This window comes from Pelodiscus sinensis, chromosome 7 (assembly GCF_052426305.1).
Source record: "Pelodiscus sinensis isolate ZL-2025 chromosome 7, ASM5242630v1, whole genome shotgun sequence".
Classification (NCBI taxonomy): Eukaryota; Metazoa; Chordata; order Testudines; family Trionychidae; genus Pelodiscus; species Pelodiscus sinensis.
In genome coordinates, this window is record NC_143058.1 from 19,555,867 (window position 1) to 19,579,050 (window position 23,184).

Sequence of the window (23,184 nt, forward strand, 5' to 3'; positions counted from 1 at the left end):
GACTTACATACAGATTCAACTTAAGAACAACCCTACAGTCCCTATCTTGTACGTAACCCGGGGACTGCCTGTATTGCTTTACAAACCACAAAAACCACTTGCTACTAGACTTAGGTACACATGGGCATTTCAATGACATTAGACACAAGCAAGTTTGTTTTAAAGAACAGAGGCCTAGCTTTTATGTAACTACAAACACTCACACTATATGCACGAGTATTCATGGTTTTAATTGAAGGCTTTAATACAACGAATTGATTAGAGCTGAAAAATCAAACCACTAATATTTGTGTTTCAGTTATTTATGAATGACAAAATTAGAGAGTTTGATTAATAATGTCTGAATTCTTGGCTGTTCATTGAACCATCCTGTGTGTAAATTAAAGGTTTCCATTAAGACCTTTTCTTATTTATCAGCCATTTTTTGATTGATGAAATTCCAGGCGAAGCAGACATTTGGTAAGTTTCCATCAAAGTACTATTTATTTTTAATGTTGTATAGAATTAAGTTCAACAGTAAAGAAACAAAGATTTTAAATTAATTAAAAATCCCTAATTTTTCTATCTAGGCCTCCAGACAGTTCTTAAATGTTTTTTTTATAATGTTTCACACTGATTGTTCTTTGTTTTTGTACATAGGACTGACACGCCCAGCCTCACGCCTTCACTCTTCCCACATGCTACTGGCTAGGCACCTTCCCTGTTAACTTTCATTCAGCCTTCCATCAGGCTGCTTTCCAACTCTCTGTGGCTAAAGTCGGGATTAGCACTGTTCTTCTAAGCCCAAGCATTGCTGCAGAGAGTGTCATGCCAGAATGGGGAATCTCCATGGTTTTTCAGCTCTCTAGGAGTGGAGATGTTCTGCAGGTTTCCGGGCAAATCCTGGTCCCTAAAACAATAATACAACTGCTCTCAAGGTCCTATACCTTCTCCTGGCCCTACTTCCATGGAGGACCAGGCGAGGTAAACAGAGTACTCCCTCCGCAATCTTGCGCCTCCTGGCTCTGCTTCACTCCTAGCTCTTTGGAGGAAAAGGGATAAGAGGTTGATTGATCCGTGTCTCTCTAGGTCCTTTTTTGGGAGAGGAGTATCCTTTCTTTCTCTCTCTCTCCCCACCCTCAATAGCTTGTCTGTTCCAGCTGTCATCAAGTGCTTTTGGTTCTATGGCCTGTGGAGTGGTGCTACTCAAGCCAATGAAAGGGCTTCCCTGGCCCCAACATCAGACTTTCAGTGCTTCCTGTCACATAAGAAACCAGAGAAAGGAAAGGGTCTAACTCCCAATTCCACCATTCCTAGTGCTGCATCTCAGATATGTTTAGAGGCCCATGGAAAAGGAGTCATTCGGTATCCTAAGCTGTACGGTTACCTGTAACACTATTGCAGAGCCTGAGATCTGCCCTCAGAACAAAAATGCCAGGGTCTTGTGCTCATCTATAACACAGGAAGTTCACTTGGCCACTGAACAGTGAAATGGACCACCCGCAAAATGGTGTCAAATGCATAAAATGAATATAATGAATAAATATTTTGCTTACTTCTTTCATTTTTTGGTAATATTACCTGTAACGTGAAAGTATAATTTTTTTAATATGAGAGTGATTTTCAAGTTTGACTTAACTACTGTCCAACTAAAATTTAAAATGGATAACTAAATAATGTCAAATCTCCATTTGAATTTATCACTACAGAATACTTATTAAAAGCAACAAATCCAAAAAGGAAGAGTAGAAGAGGGGAACAGAAAAGAATGGAACACACAAGACTACTGGTTAGGGGAGAGACTATGGGTATGTCAGAAGAGGTGCACACAGAGTTATGAAGAAGGGAACAAAGGAAGAAGGGAACAGGGAATTCCTATTTGGTTCAAAGATCTTAATATTTTGCCATCATAGCAGATACCCACGCATAGCAGCTGATGCATCAGTCTGAAAATTAATTCTAGCCAACAGAATAACAAACTGAAAGAAAGGCCATTAGATGGTGAGGAAAAACAAAACTGACTGAACTTGTTTAAACTGCATGACTTGTAACTGAAAGAGACAACATATTTGTGATTCATTAGCTATACAACACAGACAGTAACCTACCTGCCTTTCACTGAAAGTCAATGAATTATATATTATGTAGCTTTATAACATTTTAAACATTTATCAACACTGTGACCTAAAACATGTGTTATTAGCAATCAAAGCTTGAGGGAGTGACCAATAATAAAAGAAATACCGGAGACTGAATATGACAATTAGCTCCAAATAATTATCTCACATAGTAGATTTTACAATAATAACCTCATCCATCTAATTACATGAACATTTTATATAATTTACCTCTGATGCAAAGTTAAGCTAAAAACAAATTTTCACTGTGTACACCATTGCTAACTAGTTGACAGAATGGTTTTTCCCCGTATCTGTCCTATAAATAGTGAAACTATTACAATTAACATTGTTTTGTACCAGAGTGGGCAATATGTTTTTATGGAGGATCACTGCAAGATTTTGACAAGTGGTCAAGGGCTGCATTTTTGTATGGAGGGGGAGCAGGGTCTGTGACAGAGGTTGAGTACAGAAGGGAGCGTGGGGTATGAAACTGGGAAGCGGGAGAGGGTGTGGGGTCTGAGAGGAAGCTTAGGTTAAGAATGTGGTTGTGACCTGGGGCAGGGGCACAGGAGTGGATTTTCTTCTGGGAAAGGGTCTAAGAGGGGGTGCAAGGTCCAGGAAGATGTTGTGACCTGGGGGAGGAAGGCTGCAGAGGATTTGGGTTGTGACCTGGGGTAGAGGATTGGGGTGCAGGGTTGGAGAGGGGGTAGGAGTGCAGGAGAGGATGCTGCCCTGGGAGGGGTATGGGAGAGGGCTCAGGGTCTGGGAGAGAGTTGTGACTTTGGGCAGGGGTAAAGTGGCAGAGGGTTTGGGTGGTGACCTAGGGAAGGAGGGGGTGGTGACCTGTGCCATGGAGTTGGTGAGCAAGAGGAGGTGATCTCAGAGGCAGTCTCTGGCCAGGAGTCGCTTACCTTAGGCGGCTCCTGACCAGCAGCCCAACAGAGACCCCTAGGCAGGTTCCTTGCCTGCCTCAGCCCCAGGCTGCTCAAAACAGCCAAAGGCTCCCTCCATATTCCGCTCTGCGCTGCAAGCCCCTGGTGGGAGGTAGAATGGCGGAGACTTTGTACACTGTATGGAAGGGTGGGAGGCAGTGTAAGAAGTATCCCCCAACCCTCCTTCCTGCCAGGGGCACGCAGTGCCTAGAGGGAGACACCAGCCATTTTGAGCAGTCTTGGGCTGCAGGCCATATCAAAATGCTTGATGGGCTGAATCCAGCCCACTGACTGTATCTCACCCACCCCTGGTATGTACTAATTACAACTTAATTCAAGGATCTTAAGGCTAGTCTATAATACAAAGGCTACACAACTATATTGACAAAAGCCCTTGTGAATACAGTGTACACCAAAAGAATCAGGTTATTTTTCTGGTACAGTTAAACTATCTCCCAGAACAACAAAGGCTATACCTACAAAAAACAAAACAAAACTATTTTGCACGTATAAGATGCAAACTCCTACATGTGTGGGAGGGGGCTGCTGGCATACCTATGTAGGCTAGGGATGTGGCTTTTGCAAATCTTTGTAGTGAAGATCTAGCTTGGAAACACACTGAATAGGAATCTAAAGTTTTTCTTCACATGCACCCAATTTAAAAATATATTCCCTTCTATTGTTTGTTTAATGAGGGCACTCCTGGTTTCAATAGAGAAGTCAGTCCTTTAGACTAGCATGGAATTAGGAGATATTGTTACAAAGAAAGGTTGTATTGTGTACCCCACATGCAGATGGCTTCACATTCAGGTTGGTCTACTGTGGTTTTACACAAAATAGATAAATTCTATGACAAACCTAATGACTGCAAAGTAACATTGGCAAGTTCAAGCATTGTAATTCTCCAAGCTGAAAGTCAGCACTGTAAGCATTGTCACCAGGTAAAGGCAGTTTTAATATTTTAGTTAATTATATGACTTACTTAATGATAGATAAGAACGGCCATATTGGGTAAGACCAATGCTCCTTCTAGGCCAGGATCCCACCTTCTGAATAAACAGAAGAGGCAATCATTGAGTGATCCATTCCCTCTTCTCCACTGCCAGCTTCTGGCAGTCAGAAGCTAGGGACACCCAGAGCATGGGGTTATATCCCTGTCCATCTTGGCTAACAGCCATTAATGGACCTATCCTCCATGAACTTACCTAGTTCTTTCTGGAACCCCATTATAGTTCTGCCCTTCATAGCATCCCTGGTGAAGAGTTCCACAGGTTGACGGCTACAAACAACCTTGAGACATAGCTGCATGTGACCAGATCACCTGGTACTTGACCCCATCTTGCCAGTATTTTTCCTCTAAAAGTCAAGGGAACCAAGACTGGAGACAAATGGTGCCCACCATATGCAAAAGCTATTTAAGGCAGGGGAGTGACATGATTGTGGTTCTTCATTGAGTCCCTGCCCAAAGAGGCTCCTGGAAATATCTGAGGAACAAGGACTGAAATGGTTGGGGAGGTACAGTGGGGGAGAGAAGTGCAGAACCCAGGCTAGAGAGATCTTTAGATTGAGAAAGAAACATCTAGGGTTTTAACTGCAAGCAAGTATAACTAGCCCCTCGAAAAGGTTGCATTTTTGTTTATATGCTGCTTTGATCTGGTTGTTATCCCTTATAATCACTTAAAATCTATCATATATAGTTAATAAACTTGCTTTTGTTTGGTGTAAACCCAGTGTGTGGAAATCATAACATGGGGCAAAAAGCTGTTGTGTATTCCCTCCTCTACACTGAGCGAGGGGGTGAATTTCACAGGCTTACACAGTACAGATCTCAGTGCTGTGCAAGATGGTATAATTTTGGGTTAACCCTTCAGAGGGTAGTGTGCCTCTGAGCAGCTGAGCTGTTGTTAGAGTGGCATTATGGTATATTCTGTCTTCTTATTTATCCCCTTCCTAATGGTCCCTAACAGTCTGTTAGCTTTTCTTGACTGCTGTTGCACACTGAGCAGATGTTTTCAGAAATGATTCCAAGATCTTTTTTGAGTGGTAATAACTAATTTAAAATCTTCAATTTTGTTTGTATAGTTGGAATTAATATGTCAAAGAACTCAAGGGAAGATTACAAACAGTTGATCCCAAGTATGGGTCCCTGTGGACCAATGGTCTAAGTCAGGGGTGGGGAACCTACAGCCTGTAGGCCCATCTGGCCTGTGGTAAGCCTCCAGTGGCTTTAGCATGAGTGCCGGCAGCCCCTGAGCCAGGTCAGTGAGATGGTTTGTTTTTGTTTGTTTGCTGCTTGTTGGGAGCCATGTTAGTGGCTTTTTCCCCCTACTTCTCACTGGTGTGTGGCCTCCAACTGAAAAAAAATTCCCCACCCCTGGCTAAGCATAGCTGTCCAGTTGATCCACTTATGCTAAATACTGTTTGCTAAAAGGTCAAACACTTCTGGCTTGTGTAGACTGGGTTCAATGCACACTCTCTGGATCTCCTCTCACTCCCTATCCACAGGGTCTGTGCATATTATCCTCTTCTTTTTCAGGTACTCCCTACAACTTTCATGGGGGTGTCTCTTTCTGGCTCCTAGTCTCTCCTATTCCCGTTAACATGGTCCACCATCTCCTCCCCCCACCATATTACTATATCTAGTTGAACTCCATTCCCCTCTTTCCCACCTATGTCCTCCATTCTTTTCAAGCCAGAGACTCTGTGTTCCCACCCCATACCAGAATCCTCCAATACTCCGCCCCTGCCAAGGGTTCTGTGTGCCCCAATGTCACCTGCTTCCAAACTCACTTATCCAGACCAGGGTCTTGGTGTGAACTTCCTTCTGCATCCCAGGGCCCCCATTCTCTCCCCATGGGGGAGATCCTGTGCAAACCCTTATTCCTTGCATTTCCCTCAAGAACCAGAAGCAAATTAGACTATGTCTACATTACAATAGGGATGTTAAATATAGATTAACCTCATGAATTCTTATCAGTGACTCAACTAGTCCCCATGGGTAGGGCCGGCAGCCATTGCGCTCCAGCCCCACTCCCGAGGAGCCCACTGCCACTCTGCACTGCTATGAAACTGCTCCATGCTGGCAGGAGAAAGCTCTTCTGTTAGTATAATTAAACCATCCCCTATGATTTGGCTGTAGCTAGGATTGAGAGACACACTCTCCCACTGACACTGTCCCCAACCCTGTTTTTGTTGGTGACACTTATCTTGGTTAGAGGTGTGATTTTTTCACACCTCTAACACACACAAGTTCTGCTGACAGAAGTGAGAGTATAGACAAAGCCTTAGCAAATGTACAATAATTCCAATTATTCTTTATTGAAATTAAATCAATAGGCATATACATGGATTTCTGTATGTACACTAAATTATCTCCTCAACCTAGGGTACTAATTGAGTCTCACTTAACATCGCAGTATATAATCTGAATGAAAAGTACTTAGCACTGATGTACCACTCAGCTAGCAAACTTCAGTATTTAAGAGATAGTAATCTCCAAAAGTGATGTTTACTAAACACACTGTACATCCTCTATATTCCATCTTTTGTATTAACAACAATATCTAAATATAGGTATGAAGGAAAATATTTATAGAATATGTTACAGTATGTAATAGTTTTTTTTAGCAATACCGTGGTTTTTAGCTATTTACCTAGCACAGCTTACAAATTCTCCACTGCTAAAGTCTGCAGGTTCCTTGCTGTGAACAAATGGCTAGTTACTAAAGTGCAGTCAAGCTCCTTAGTCTGGTGCCACTTTAAAAGCTCTATTACTTTAAAGCCATTAAGTCTGTCAATCTTACATTCTCCTTCTGCTTTAGCAGCTATGCTATAACCAAACAGTTGTGCAATTAACCGGGTGTGAACACAGAGGCTCCACATTCACCAAGCTTAATGGAGTTTCTCCTGCTCAGTCTTTCATTTACAAATACAGCAAGACCTCGCCATTTGCAGTTTCGCTGCTCACAGTTTCACCTAGTCACAGTACACTGCGCCACACTGGCCCAAGCACATAATGCAACATGCTGGCACCTTCTCTGTACAGTCTAGTAAAAAAAAAATTACAATCGCTAAAGTAACACCTAACCTTAATTATGGCACCAAAAAGAAAAGTGAGTGATTTAGACAGTGGTCAAGAACCTTAGAAAGGGAAAAGGATGATGATTTTAAGCTGAAGGAGTCAAGCTGGTGGCTGGGGCAGGCAGTAGAGCCCAGTAACCAGGAGGAGAGCCTGGCCGGCTCTGTTGACAGACCCCAGGAGAGCCTGGATTCTGCCAGCAGAGGGACTAGAATTGACTTCTCCTGGTCTGGAAAACTCTCTTGTTTGAAACCGGTCAGGTCCTGAGGTTGCCAGACCAAGGAGGTCCAATCTGTACTTACATTTCAGTGTATAGTGTACACAGCAGTATAAACAAGTCATTGCATGAATCCCTATTCCTTTTTACCTAGCCTTTTGTAAAGCAAGGCAAATAGGAAGACCTCTGCATATCCGTGGTTGAGAACCACAATTCTATGCTGTACTTTCCTTTCCTAAAAACTGACAGAAAGTTTAATTACTAAAATGGCCACTAAATGTCTTAGGTCTCTTTTTGTTATCTGTATGTTTATTAAGCTATACTTTCTGTTTTAACCACATGATTGCATTATAGTAGTCTGTGTGAGACATCTTCTTTCACCAATAGCTTCATATGGCAAGCAAAACCCACAATAGTCACTTTGCAGTGAATCACTTTCTATTAGCTGTTGTTTTGATCAACCGTCTCATGCAACATGCTGGTCAGAGATAATTTTTAACTCATACAATATGTACTACATTACTTTGTTAGTATCAGCCTCCTGGAAAGATGTATGAAGTATTCCCATAATGAAGAACTACACTATAGTTAAGGTTTTAATTTTAGGGGCATTCTAAAATAAAAAAGTGGCAACGCTGAAGTTGCATGCCAACATTAACTATGTATGTTTTATTCCTATTGCCATCTTTATTTGAATAATGAAATAGGAATATACAGGTTTTTTTCTTCAAATGGATATACAAACTTAAATAATATTTTTTTCATTCTTTTTGCTTCAACAAATTTCATTGTCATAATGATCCCAACTAATTTTAATGAATTAATATTTTCAATTATGGATTCTTTTCTCTAAGCTATTTATTTTATTAGCATCCACATACTGTATCTTTTCATTTCAGTTATCGCCTTTGATACAATTCGGGCAATGAGGAAAACCATTCCTGAGTTATTTCCTTGAACACACTGCTAACTCTGGAAATTTTCAGCAAAATTACAAATGGCTGAACATAGTATTAAGTATGGAAATTCTTATGAAGCCTTAACAATAGTGGTTCTTGATGCCGTACTATAATACTAAACTGTAATTTACAGTAACTAAATATAACTAACTTCTCTGGAATTGGAGTCAATACTTCATTTTTGATAAGGCAGTAGTGACAATACTGATACACAACCTTTAATGCCACTGAGGATTACTGTACCAGCTGTTTCAATCGTGCTGATAAAGTCAGGGGGAAAAACCAATGGTTTTATACTCTCGTTAAATCATTTCAATACAGCAAAGTATGCAACCTTTTCATTATGATGGACATACATAAGAGCAATGCTGAAGAAGAGACCTTTCCACTATAATAGTCTTAGAATGAATGATGTAATACTATTCTAATTCCATTTTGAATGCATGTGAATATTTTACCCAGCTAAACTCAGTTTATCTGCATCATTTAATCCCTAGCAAGATTTTTTTCTAAAAAAAGGCCCCATATATTTCTGGCTGGTTGACAGAAACAAGGGGAGGCCAAGTTACTTGACTAAGCTTACATCATGTTAGTAGCTCATTTTAAAACTAGAACTTGAGTCCTTTAAAAAAATAATTAAAACAAAAAACAAAAAAAAACCTTCCAGACCACATGGACTCATGGCTGTGGTTCAAAATGAGAAGTAGGGAAAATCCCAGCAAAGGATTAAAAAAAAAAGTGCTTGCACAACCTATACCCTTTATCTTTTGGGAAAAATAATTTGCAAAACATTTTGACTATAAAATTCAACACATTACTACTAACTGCACTGGTTAAAACGTTTTTGGGCAGTCTCAGTAGAGGCTTCTAATCAAAGTGATAAAGAAACAAGTACCATCTTTACTCCTACAAAGGGTCCACTCCAGAAATGGGCAGAGGCTTTTTGGTGGGGAAATTAGGGGAATCTTGAACTGACACTGCTCATGACAGTGCACTCATTGGACGGGCAGTTAACCCAGCATTTTTTATGGGAACTACGCTGATTTCAGCAGTTTGTTTATTTTAAAAAAAGAAATAAAAGCAGAAGTGCATCATAGCTCAATTTACAGGTTTTTAATCTTTTTTTTTTTAAATGGAGATTAGAAGCACTTTCTTTCTCTAAACAAAGTTAATGCATACATTAACAACATGTTTCTTAGACCACAGCAGATTATGAAAGTTTTCATTTTTCATACCAATACTAAAAAGAGGAACCAGTATGTTTACTGCTTGTGAGAATTTTTGCAAGAATCTTATCAGTCTGCTATTAGATTATCTTAGGTTCTTTTTGTAAAATCACAAATGTATCGTGTCAGCAGATATTTAAAACAGTGTTTTTGTTGGTGACACTTATGTTGGTCAGATAAGCTTTTGCTTATCGGATAGTCGATTAGTTGCTTACATCCCTATTTCAAATGTAGGGATCGTGAGTAAGATGCAGACAGTGTGAAAAAGAAAGAAGTATCAGGATTTAGCACAAGAATACACATATGAGGGAAGGAATAGAAGGAAAAATAAAAAATGATACAACAGTTTGCAGGCAACTCTGAATCATGGTTTTCTTTCATATATGTGAAAGCACTACATGAACTGAGGTCTATATGCTGCCAAGGGAGAAAAATTAAATTTAAATCTTAAATATTTTATGAGGTAAAAGATCCTCATTACTTATTTGGGTAGAAAGAGACAAACTGAATAGACAGAAAAAGCCATCAAGAAAGGTAGGCAAGCAACCTGATTATTAATAATTTATTCATAACATTACATTTGCAAAACAGAATGGTCTCTGTCCCAAAACAATATTAGTTAGCACAAGACAATGAAGGCAACAGACAAAGTAAGGTAATATAAAAAGGAATTATTGGGAGGAGGGCAAGTTATGAAGGATTCCTGCAATGAGTTTAGCAGGACTTGCAAGAAGATTGGTAGTGGAAATGAGGACTGAGATTCATGGAGAGGAAATAGCAGACTCTTTGAAGCACAGGAAGCAGTATGAAGGAAGAAAAATACAAGACAATAAGCAAGAAGGAGCAGGTAGAGCATCGGTAGAAATTAATAAAGCGATGGGGATGAGATTATGTATGACCTTGAAGGTGAGGACAAGGTACTTGAATTTCATCTGGTAAAAGATGGGAAGGGAGTGAGGGATTAAGGAAATGAAAGGAGAGCAATAAGAAAGTTACATCAATCAAAACAACTGACTGCCTGGGCGCAGGAAAATGGTTTCAAATGTAGGGACAGAGACTAAAATTCAGACAGTGCAAAGAGGAGGAAGAAAGCATCAGGATTTAGCACGAGAATGCACATGGGGAGGATGGATGGAAAAATTAAAAAACAACAATGAATTCTGAACATGGGCAATTGGAAAGAATAGTGGAGCTGTATCAATGGTGATTGGAAAGGAAAGATGGAAGAGATGAATTGGGAGGAAAATAAGAAATTTAGCTTTACAAATACTGAATATGAGATAAGAGCAGGACATCCAACAGGAGATGCAGGAAACAAGAGCTGAAGATGCAAAACTAGCCTTGGCATCCAGCCTTGTTCAGAAGGATTTATTCAGGACTCATTGGCACAAAGGAAGGAGATGATCATACAGACAGCATAGCAGGAGAGAAAGCCTTTTTTCTTTCAAAGTATCCATTATGTGCTGAGAAGAAACTAAACACAGGCTGTCACATGGAATACAGAACACTTCACTTTGGCTCCTCAACACCTGTAAACATTATGTCTCCTGCTGGTAGTGCCAACTCTAAGTGTTGCCAACCAACAAACACTGCTGGTTCTATTTTCCCACTGTCTTGCATCTAACCACCAAGAGCACCATTCTAACCTTCTAACTCCCCCCTCTTTTCCTAACACATCAAAGGCTTTCAACTCTTACAGCTAATTACTGGGAGCTACATTCCCAGTCATAGGAGTACTGCCAAGAACTGAACAGCAGCATCTCAAATGTCACATGCTAAACAGATTATTGATTGGTTCTGTATCTTAACTTGTGTGCATTCAGCTAAAAGATTTGTAAGTTGGAAAAGTTCCACTATAAAATCACCTTTTCGACGGATGACCCAAAACTTGAAAATCTAGTAAAGCTTAATTAAGAAAGGAAGGCAAGGAGAAGAGAGCTCTTTAACTCACATTCATCATTTTAGCCTTAAGAATAATACAAACTACATGTAAATAGCTATAATGTTCTTGTTAATTGGGAACAAACCTAATTATTACCAAAAAGGGAGAGCACAGCTTGAAAGGGACAACAATAAAAAAGTAAATTAGACCAATTAGATTCTTAAAAGCACCTCTCTACTTTCTCACACTGAGTAATCAATTTTCAATGTAGATTTTCTTCCAAATAAAATGTAGTTCAGAACTTATATTTATTCTTGTTAAAAACATTCTACTAGGCTGTAGATCTGCTACTTAAGGAAAATAAAGCCTGAGCATGTACACACATCCCTGCCCTCCCCCACCAAATAAAAAATGACCCACTATGCTAAGCCTGCCAAGCTTTTTGTTAGACAGCTTGGAAGTAAACGTAGGTTGTCTGTGGAGAAAGAATGCTGCTTCAGCAGTTCAGAATGAATTTCAAGGCTCTGTTCTATTTTATCTTTTGTAAGTGTAATGTATTCAATGCAATAGTGAACTGACAATTTAAATAACTACATTTTAAAACAAATGAAGCATTGATGTTAATGTGTGAAAATGGTCCCAACCCCTTGGAGTCGTGGTTCCCACCATTGTTTACTTTGACAACAGGATATAATTGCTTACTTACTTGGCAGCAAACTTTACCATCTGCTTGCTTGCATGGTCTCCCACAGCCACAAGAGCCTGAACATTAAACTGCTGCTGACGTAAGACCAAAAAACACTGCTTTCCTGAAAAAAATGCAGGTGTATTAAGGACAAGTTACTCACGATCTTTGTTAATTGAGAAATGTTTCACTACTTTAAAATTAAGCCTGAGATTTAACACACACAAAACAAAGTATATATATGCACATGCATTCAACACTGAATATAAGCCAGAATGATCTTATTTATCCCCAATGTATGAAAAAGCCTGCTTTTTCTATAAAACATAAAACCTGTTTTAAAGCAACTCGAGTAAAATCGCTGATATTCATACAAGACAGAAAGCTAGGACTGAAAACTACAAATCAGAGATCAGAATGGGATTGCATAAACAACTACAGTGTCTATCAGTATTCATTGATTTTTTATAAAATTACCCTTTACATTTCTGACTCCTCACAATTTCTTAGTGAGGATGGCCCTGCTGTTATAATGGTAGCTGTCTTTTAACACTGCTTCTGAATCTTAATTATATTTAAATGCTGTAAGTTTATTTATAAGCTTTACTTTTCCTAAAGTTTCTTCCACTTTTATCCCCCAAGGTTTTACTTTATAACTGCAGTTAAACCAGGAGCCTTCGCTAACCTATATCACTTCAGAATAAATCAAACAATTTCTCTACCTCCTCCCTCCATCCTAAAGTTATTCAGTCACTGCCAAAATTAAAGAATAAATAAAGTGAAAGGCCTTTCTGACAATAATGGAGAGCAAAAAAGTCTTGCCTTTATATCAGATGGACTAAACATCAGTGCATACACACAAAAATTTGAAAGAATGCTGATTCTGGAGGACAAGACCTTAAACAGTTAAAAACCTGGATTTTAGGGAATAAATAGCAAGACAAAAATAGTTTTCAGAGAGTATAACAATGCAGTCAGTTGATTTGTGAAGTGAGTCTTTCTGACTCAGTGAAGTTAAACCCAGTCAAACCTATTTAATAAACAGTTACAAGAACTTGGCATTTCCCTTCATACTTCTAATGAAAATTTACTTAATTTAAATTGAAACAAAGGATTTTAATTGCATTTTCTTCAGACACAAGGAGTGTTAATAACATACATTAATTGTTTTAACATCCTTTGACAAGATGCGTAAACATCTTTTTAATACTGGGCTCTGACTCATAATGATACAGCAATATTTTCATTAAACTTTTGAACGCATCTGCTAAAAGCCAGATGTTTCACTAAAAATGGTTGTTTTCCAGTTTGTTGGTTACCTACATTGCAGAATACTAAAGTCAACACATGGGCTACGTCTAGACTGGCCCCTTCTTCAGAAGAGGCATGCTAATTTCTAACTTTGGAATAGGGAAATCCGCGGGGGATTTAAATATCCCCCACGGGATTTAAATAAACATGGCCGCCGCTTTTTTTCCGGCTTGGGGAAAAGCCGGAAAAGAGCGTCCAGACTGGCGCGATCCTCCGGAATAAAGCCCTTTTCCGGAGGATCTCTTATTCCTACTTCAGGTATGGAATAAGAGATCCTCCGGAAAAGGTCTTTATTCCGGAGGATCGCGCCAGTCTGGACGCTCTTTTCTGGCTTTTCCCCAAGCCGGAAAAAAAGTGGCGGCCATGTTTATTTAAATCCCGCGGGGGATATTTAAATCCCCCGCAGATTTCCCTATTCCAAAGTTAGAAATTAGCATGCCTCTTCTGAAGAAGGGGCCAGTGTAGACACAGCCATGCTGTCTATCCATAAGAGGGTTCTATGAATTGCTCTACACCAGTGTTTCCCAATTTTATTTGGCCAAGGAACCATTTTCAGAATTTCAAGGAACCCCAAGGTTTGTCAAGCAAAAAAAAAAAAAAAAAAAAAAAAAGGAGGGGGGGAGGGACCCACCAATTCATGAAAATCCCCACCAGTACAGCTCTTATACACTCTCACTAGGTTGAGACAGGATGTGTGGGGTGGGAATGAGGGATTTGGGTGTGGGAAGGGGTGAGAAGCACAAGTTCTGGGAGGGAATTTGGATGCAGGAGAAGGGGATGCTGGCTTGGGGAGGGGGCTCCAGGCTTGGGAGTGTTGGGCTCAGGTGGAAGGTTAGGGTGCTGAGCAAGCCATGGGCTTGTGGATGTGAGGGTGCAGGAGTTTGGGCTGGATATGTGAGGGGCTCAGGGCAAGAAAGTTGTGAGTATGATGGGCTCAGGACAGATTTGTGATGTGTAGATGGTACAAGAGTGTTGTGGCAGAAGACTGAGGATGTGGGGATGCAGGAGTTTGGGGATGTGAGAGGCTCAGGACAAGGGGTTCCAGTGTATGATAGGCGCAGATTTGGGATCAGGTGGTGCAGGAATGTTATGATGCTGCAGTGAGATGGGGGTTTAGCCCCAGTTGGGGGTTTGTTGGCCAGGTTTCATTTTTAAATAAAATATTACGTCAAACTCAAAAAGTTTTAGCATTGTCTCTATTTATGAGAGGGGTGAGGAACCTGTTTTGAGTCAAGGGTCATTGACCCACAGAAAAGTCAGTTGGGGCCACACAAGTGAGATGCAAAAAAAACCCAACAACCCTCCAAAGACCCCCAAGCCTCACTAATTTGGTCCCAAATGTGCTGGTGGGAGCAGGGGACAGAGTGAAAGTGGGTGCTGGGGCTGGGGAGAGGGTACTGCTGGGTGGAAGAATGCTGGCTCAGGTGGTGGGGTGCTAGGGCAAGGTGCTGGGGCAGGCAGGTGGCGGGCTGCTGGGGTCAGGGACATGGTCCTGCTGGGCACTAGGGTGACTGGCAGGGTGCTAGGACAAGGAACAGGGTGCTGCTGGGTGCTAGCATGGATGGCAGGGTGCTGGGGCCAGGGCCAGCGTGGTGCTGAGTCCTGGGGTGTGAGGCAGGGTGCTGGGGCCAGGGACAGGGTGGTGCTAGGGACTAGGGTGGATGGCAGGGTTGCAAGGAGAGGGATAGGGATGGGGTGCAGGATCTGGGAGGGAAGTGGGGGGCAGAAGAGGGCAAGGTCTGGGTGGTAAGTAGGGGGCAGAAGCAGGCTGGATGTAGGGTGTCTGGCCAGGGGGAGAGAGCAGGAGTAGATTGGGGGTAGGGTGTCTGGCTACGAGGGAGGGTGCAAGGAGAGGACTTGGGTAGGAGTTGGACCTCTCTGATCTGGCACCCTCTAGACCTGACTGGTCCCAGATGAGGGATTTTTGGACTAAGGGAGGTCATTTCAGGGCTCCTATTCCCCCCCCCCCCCACTAGGCTTTTCTGCACCTCTATCCCCTGCATCCCAACTGAGCTGCCCACCCCTGCTGGTTCCCTGCACCTCCCCCAAAACCATCCCCCACAATCCAAGGGAGTGCCGCACCAGTTCCCTGAAGCCCCTCATAGCCCAGCTGAGCTACTCGTCTGTTCTGTATGCCCTCCCGCATCCACCTCAGCCCAGCTGAGTCCTGCACTGGTTCCCTGCATGCCTCCCCCACAGGACTTCTGAGCCCCATTTCCCTGCACCTCCCTCAAGCCCCGCAAAACTGCTGAGCCAAGCGCCGCTTCCCTCCCCCTCCCTCCCTCTTGAGTCTAGCCCCAGTTCCCAGCACCTCCCTCCTCCTGCAGCCAAACTGAGCTATGAGCTCCACACCCCCCCACCCCCACCCCAGCCCAGGCCAGCTTCCCGGACCTCCCCACTCTGCAATCCAGCTGAGCTCAATTTCCCTGCACCTTCCCCCAAACCATGCAGACATGCTGAGCCAGCACTGATTCCCTGCACTTGCCTACCTCCCTTCCTCCCCTTGGCTGTGTCTACTCTGACACGATCTTGCGCCAAAGCGTCCGCTCTTTCGCAAAAACTTGCTTCCTGTCTACACTGGCTGTGTGTTCTTGCGCAAGTACACTGACATTCTCATGTATGAAATCAGGGCTTCTTGCGCAAGAACTATGATGCTCCTGCTCAGGAATAAGCCCTTTTGTGCAACTGTTCTTGTGCAAGGGGCCACTGTAAACAGCCAACATGAATTTCTTGCTCAAGAAAGCCCTATGGCTAAAATGGCCATCGGCACTTTATGGCAATGTGGACGCTCTCTTGCCCGAGAGATGCTCTTGTGCAAAAGCACAGCTCGCACATGGCAGTGTGGACATGTTCTTGCACAAGAACTCTGCGCAAGATGTTCTTGCGCAAGGAACCGCCAGTGTAGACATAGCCTAAGAGTTTCCTCGCATGAACAAAATGAATTTTGTGTTGTGCACCAGTACTGAGTTCATGTGGCTTGTTTGGATGTGCCACTGTGGTACCCAAGTTATTAATAAATATTTTTAAACCTTTACCTTTTCTCTCTGCTGCCATGTCTCCTCCCCTTGCTCCATCAGCTCCCCTGGTGCCTGCTGCCTCCCAACTCCTCACCCTCCTCTGCTGTCCTGACTCCTGCCCTTCTCCCTGCCCTCTGCCCTTCTGCAACCTGCCCCCCCTCCACCAGCCCTTCTCTCCTCCCTGTGCCTATTCCTCCAGTAGCCCCACTCTGATCATGTGAGCTACCCCTCCTCATCCCCTCTTCTAACTCCTCCCTCTACAAATCTGCCCTGCCTCTCTCCTCTGGTGGTGGTCCCTCCCCTGCAGGTGTCTGCCCTTCTGCTTCACCACCAGAATCCCCTGGCACTTGCACCTTTTCTTATTCCTGCACCCTCCTGTTGCCTCCCCCTTCCCTCACTGCCCCTACCTCCTTTGTCCTCTTTTATCCCTGATGCCCACCCCGTCACCACCCTCTGCCCCCGTTCCCCTTATGCCCCTGTGCCCTCACACATGGCCTTCCTCATGCCCACCCCTTCTTTCAAGCCTTCTCCCCAGCACCTCCCCCTCCCTGCTCTAGCCCCTTATACCCTTACCCTCTCCCCTCCCAGCATCACCCTGTCCCCCTCCCCTCCTGTCTTTTCCCTTATTGTCTGCACTTGCCCCCCTGGCATTTGTCTCTCCTCTACCCTGTCCTTTTGGTGTCTTCCCCTCTCTTCCCTCTCTCCCCTCTGCCTCCACACAAGCCCCTTCCTCTCTCAGCCCTTCCCCTTCACACAAGCCCCTTCCTCTCCCAGCACTTCCCCTTCCCCTACCTTCAGCCTTCCACTTTTTTGGGACTGGAGTCTGTGCTCCGTCCCTGGACTCCGAACCCACAACTCAGCCACACGGTGCAACGCAGTGCCCAGCAGTTTTAAAATCCCAGGCCGTGACGTTACATAATGCCCGGGCGTCTCCCCACCTACCGGTCTGATCACACTGTGCAGGGCAGCAGCAGCCAGCAAGGGGGAGCTCAGTGAAAGCAGCGCACGGCAGGGACGGGGACGGGGCTGGGGAAGAGATGCTCTGGGGCCAGGGTGGGAGGACGCGCGGGGGGGCCAGGGCCCGCTCCAGTTCCAAATCTTGGTGGAGCATGGGCACCACGAGCCCATACAACTCGCTGCCCATGCCCCTGCTGTCTAGCCGGCTCTCTCTCTTTCAGAGGGGACGGGGGAATGCCCGCTCCTCGTGGAACCCCTAGTTTTGCTTAGGGTTTCCTAGGGTTCCCCGGAGCACCAATTGGGAAACACTGCTCTATACCAAGGGCAGCTAACCAACTATAGGAATCCTTACTGGTGTCTTTCTGCATTAGCTACTATGGATCTCAACTGCCTGGATTCTTAGGTAATAGCTGGTGGTGCCTTCACCTGTTTATGGTAGTCAAGGACCTACCTTATCTTCCTCTATTGTTTCAACTATCTCCAACATGGTACCTAACCCTAGAACTAACCTGATACCTGGTGAATACACTATTTTGACACCTCCATAATGGATAAATCAACAATCAAGGGGAAATAAAGGAAGCATATAAAGGGAAGGAGAAGACTGATTTGGAATGCATACATCAGTAATACCATACAATCCACAAAGAACACCACGACACAGTGCATATTTTCCTCAGTTCATTGGTCCAGTTTATTCCACACTAGTAGGCTCTGTAGAATGAAGGAACTCACATATCTGAAGGAGTTGTTGCAAGCCTGATGGTACCTGATTTCAGCAAGGTGAGGAGGATGTGAATTCTAGGGGGGCTAATCCTTTCAGGAAGTAATAATACATCTTACAATAGAAAAAAATCCTTGGTGTTTCTAAGTTCAGCTGCTCTCTCCAAGAGTAGTTAGAAAACCCATTTGACAGCAGAACAGGCAACTCCTCAGGTGGCGGGGGAAGAGGGAGGTCAGAAGCTCTCTCACATTTCCTTAGGCAGAGTTGTCCTGTGCCATCCCTACCAATATTGATACCTTATGCAGCTCAGCACCAGCACATACCTCCCCCACCGCAGGACAAGCAGCCGCTTTGCAGAAGGCAAGAACTGGGGAGGCAGAGCTATGGCCAGAGAACTCAGGAGGTGCAGCAGGCAGTTGTGCGCTGGCCACAGAGAAACAGCGCTCTGAAGTAGAAACTGCCACTTTTCTCCAGCTGATGTCTGCACAGATGCCCACTGTTCCTCCTGAGTCCTCCAGCCTGCACACGTACCTGGTGAGCAGGGGCTGGTGCAGCCCACAGGTGGGAGGGGGGAGAGGGGTCCATTCGGGGAACGGGTCTAGGAGCCACTGCAGCCCATACACAGCACCTAACTGCACAGGGCACTATAAAATTTGGTGCAATCTGGTGCCCCACATTTTGTAGTGCCCCAAGAGGCTGCATGTTTTGCATATGGGTAGGGACGGCCCTGGAGAGATCGCCCTCTCAACCCCTCAGCAATAGGCATAGTCAGCCTTCCATACTCCACAGCTCTCTGCATCACAAGGTTCAATATCCTTGACATGGTGAGTACACTGCAGTCTTCCTCATCTCTTATCTACCCTGCAACAAAGTTAGTTCCATTTGTCATGAGGCCCATTAACCTGGTTACACTCCCCCACCTTTTTTAAAGTTTGACACCCCAACAAACTAAATTAATACATTTTACTATCAGTTAATTGTGGCTTTAACACACTGTTTCTCATAAAGAGCATCTAAAGAAGGGGTGGTCAAATACTGGCCTGTGGGCACGGCATGATCCAATCTGCCGGAGTTAGCCCCTGGTGGGCCTCTATATTTACCTGTGCATCCACAAGTACATGGGATCACAACTCCCATTGGCCGCAGATTGTCATTCCCAGCCAATGAAAGCTATGATTGTCTGTACATGCGGAGGTGCAGGTAAATATAGCAGCAGCAGCAGCCCATCAAGGGCTAACCGTAGTGAACCACTGCCATTTTATTGCTCGCTCCTGACCTAAATTCACAAATGAGCTCAGAATTCTGGGCTGCAATGTGCTAAGTTGATCAGATGTCTGGTGCCAATGACAGTCTGGCCAGTGGTGGCTGAAGGACTGGCTAAAACAACATGTGATTGGCGCCCTCTCTGAGAGGACTGATGGACCAATGGATGAAGGTGACATGCGGCAAGTCTGTTATTCTTGTTTTCAGCACCACCCATGGAAACTGCAGCTTTATTCACATTTATAGATCTACATTTTGAGGAAGAGGGAATGTAAGCTTTACTATCAGCTTCACCTCACTCTCAATTTTAAACACTGCAGCATGTACTTTCCCTGTAATGGGCTATAGTTCAGCATCACGTTCTGCATTCACCACAGGATTTCCTGTGGGCAGTATCCCACCTTTCTTGGGTATCACCAAGGAAATCTCATCCACATGTATCACTGGGGGCTGAAGTATGATATCCATAGTTGCTGTGACCCAGAATTGCAATTTTTACTAAAAAAAGTAACAATAAATCTATCACTATGGAGCTGCAAACAAAGAAAGTGGTCAAATACAATAAACATTGGGTAATGTTAGTTTAGAGTTTAATAAATATACACAGTTCAAAATAGACAGTAACCAGACTAGTAAAATCCAGGAGAGGACGGCAAACTAATAGGAGAACATCGATTTGCACAAGTTAGAAACAAAAATATAGCACTGTTACTAAAACCAAAAGTGAAAAGTTATTTACTACAGACCGATGGTAAGCTGCATTACAAACTTATTCTAATATTTTTGTCAAAAGTGATTGAACTAATTTCATTGCTAGGGATGATTAAAACAGTACAGTTAAAGAAAGTAAGAATAATCTGAACTTTTTCTAAAGGACTAAACCATGTGAAACAAAATATCAAAGAGGAGCCATGATCATATCTAGGTCAAGATTAGATACTTTCTGAGATAAGAGAAAGAGAAAAGGCAAGAAAAATATTTTGGATTATAATTCTTTTCATGTATCAAATAATTTCACTTTCAAGTGTGGAAATGAGATCTGTCCCATAATAGGACTATCAATGTTCAAATCAGAAACTGTTACAGTCCAGACAAATCTGTTACAGTCCTCAACTAAAAGATGTTGGTAAAATAATACAGAGCAGCCCAATGCAAGGGATCCTGAATTTAATTTATGGATGTGACTTTTTATTCTTTAACTAAAAGCAAGAATATAACCTTATGTGACATTCATCAACTCCAGAAAAGGCACTGAAAATCAATGCATATCCCCTCATGATAGAAGTACCAGACAACACAAGGTCTTATGAAAGAAAAGGACATTGATGGAGTAGTGAAAGAACTTCTACAGAGAGTTCTTGGTCATAAAAATTTAGATATTGTTCATTATAGATTAATATTAGTGGGGGGAAGAGACTCCCAGTGTTTTATTTCAAAATTTGGTTCAGCACTTCATGTTCTTATTTGTACGAACACAAATAAGCACATTATACTTATATTTTAAAACTTTGCAATCTTAATACCAACACAAGACACCAATGTACAGCAAGTAAGTCGTAGCTGCTTAAACTGATTCCCAAGTGCTGTTTTCTGATAAAATTCCACATGATGAGAATATAAGAACGGCCATACTAGGTCAGACCAAAAACCCATCCAGCCCATAGCCTGTCCTTGAGAGTGGCCAATGCCAGCAAGTTGCTCCAAAGGCAGTGAACTATACAGGTAATCCATCAAATGATCCATCATCTCTGGTTGCCCATTCCCAGCTTCCCTACCCAGCCTGGCTAACTGCCATTGATAGACCTATCCTCAATGAACTTATCTAGTTCTTTTCTGAATCCTAGAATAGACTTGGCCCTTACAACATCCTCTGGCAAGGAGTTCCACAGATAAGACTGTATGTTGTGTGAAAAAATACTTCCTTTTGTTTATTTAAAACATGCTGTCTATTAATTTAATTTGTTAACCTCTAGCTCTTGTATTACAAGGAATAAATAACACTTCCTTATTTACTTTTCCATACCAGCCATGATTTTATAGAATGCTCCCATATCCCTCCTTAATCATCTCTTTTTCCACCTGAAAAGTCCCACTCTTATTAATCTCTCTTCATACACAGAATACTAGAACTGGAAGGAACCCAAGAGGTAGGACCATTCACTAGTAGGTCATCTTTGACAGATGTCTATCTAACCTGCTCTTAAATATCTCCAGTGATGGGGTGTGTCTACACTGCACCCATAGCTCAAAATTTGCGTAGCTTATTTTGAAATTTGGCACTGTCTACACAGCACACACTTTGAAATAATTCGCTATTCCGAAACGTCCCTTACTCCTCGTGGAATGAGGTTTACAGGGACGTTGGAATAGCAAGCCTGTTACATTTCAAAATAACAGGCGCACTCAAAAGACATGCAACAGCTATTTCGGGATACCAGAATAGCACTGCAGTGTAGACCTAGCCATAGAGATTCCACAATCTCCCTAGGCAATTTATTCCAGTGTTTAACTTCCTGATAGTTCGGAAGTTTGCTGTTCCATATCCCTGATCATTTTTGTTGCTCTTCTCGGGACCTTTTCCCAATTCCAATATATCTCTTTTGAAATGAGCACACATCTGCACACAGTATGCAAGATGTGGGCACACCATGTGCTTTTATGGAGGCCATATATTTTCTGAAACAAAATACAGGACTATATAGCACTTTAAAGACTAACAAGATGGTTTATTAGATGATGAGTTTTCGTGGGTCAGACCCACTTCCTCAGATCAAATAGTGGAAGAAAATAGTCACAACCATATATACCAAAGGATACAATTTAAAAAAATGAACACATATGAAAAGGACAAATCACATTTCAGAACAGAAGGGGGATGCGGGGGGGTGGGAGGGGGAAGGAAGGTAAATGTCTGAGTTAATGATATTAGAGGTGGGCAAGGGTAGATGTCTGTGAGTTAAGGGTATTAGAGGTGATAATTGGGGAAGCTATCTTTGTAATGGGTAAGGTAGTTGGGGTCTTTGTTCAGCCCCCTGCGGAGAGTGTCGAATTTTAGCATGAATGCCAGTTCAGAGGATTCCCTTTCAAGTGCAGATTTGAATGTCTTCTGAAGTAGGATGCATGTGATTAGGTCATTGAGACAGTGTCCTTTCTCGTTGAAATGGCAAGAAACTGTTTTTTCTTTGTGATCCTGTCTAATGTCTGTTTTGTGGGCATTGATTCTTTGGCGAAGTGTCTGAGACGTTTATCCAATGTACATAGCAGACGGATACTTTCGGCACATGATAGCATAGATTATATTTCTGGATGCGCAGGAATATGTATTCTTGATCTTATAACTCACTTGGTTAGGCCCAATAATGGTGTCAGCAGAGTGAATATGTGGACAAAGCTGGCAACGGGGTTTGTTGCAAGGGAAAGTACCAGGGTTGGTATTAGTGTGGTATGTCCTGTGGTGGTTGGTAAGAATCATCTTGAGGTTAGGTGGTTGTCTATAGGAGACTATGGGTCTGTCTCCCAGAGCTTCTTGGAGTTTAGTGTCCTGTTCCAGTATAGGCTGTAGTTTATTGATAATGTGTTGGACAGGTTTAAGTTGGGAGCTGTAGGTGATGACAAGTGGTGTTCTATTGTTGGTTTTCTTGGGTCTTTCTTGTAGTAGACTGTTTCTAGGTATTCGTTTGGCTCTTTCAATTTGCTTTTTTATTTCTCCGGGTGGGTAGTTGAGGTTTATAAATGCTTGGTAGAGATCCTGAAGTTTCTGGTCTCTGTCAGTGGGATTAGAGCAGATGCGGTTGTATCGAAGGGCTTGGCTATAGATGATGGATCGTATGGTGT

The 23,184-nt window shown here is 42.9% G+C and overlaps 1 protein-coding gene across 1 annotated transcript in view; it reads right to left on the reverse strand.

Annotated features, from left to right (window-relative positions):
* DARS1 (aspartyl-tRNA synthetase 1) overlaps window positions 1-23,184 on the reverse strand; it is a 74,663-nt gene that overhangs the window by 35,111 nt on the left and 16,368 nt on the right. The window contains exon 4 of the mRNA XM_006117048.3: window positions 12,100-12,202. Coding sequence (XP_006117110.2) covers window positions 12,100-12,202 — 103 coding nt within the window. The remainder of the gene's footprint in view (window positions 1-12,099; window positions 12,203-23,184) is intronic.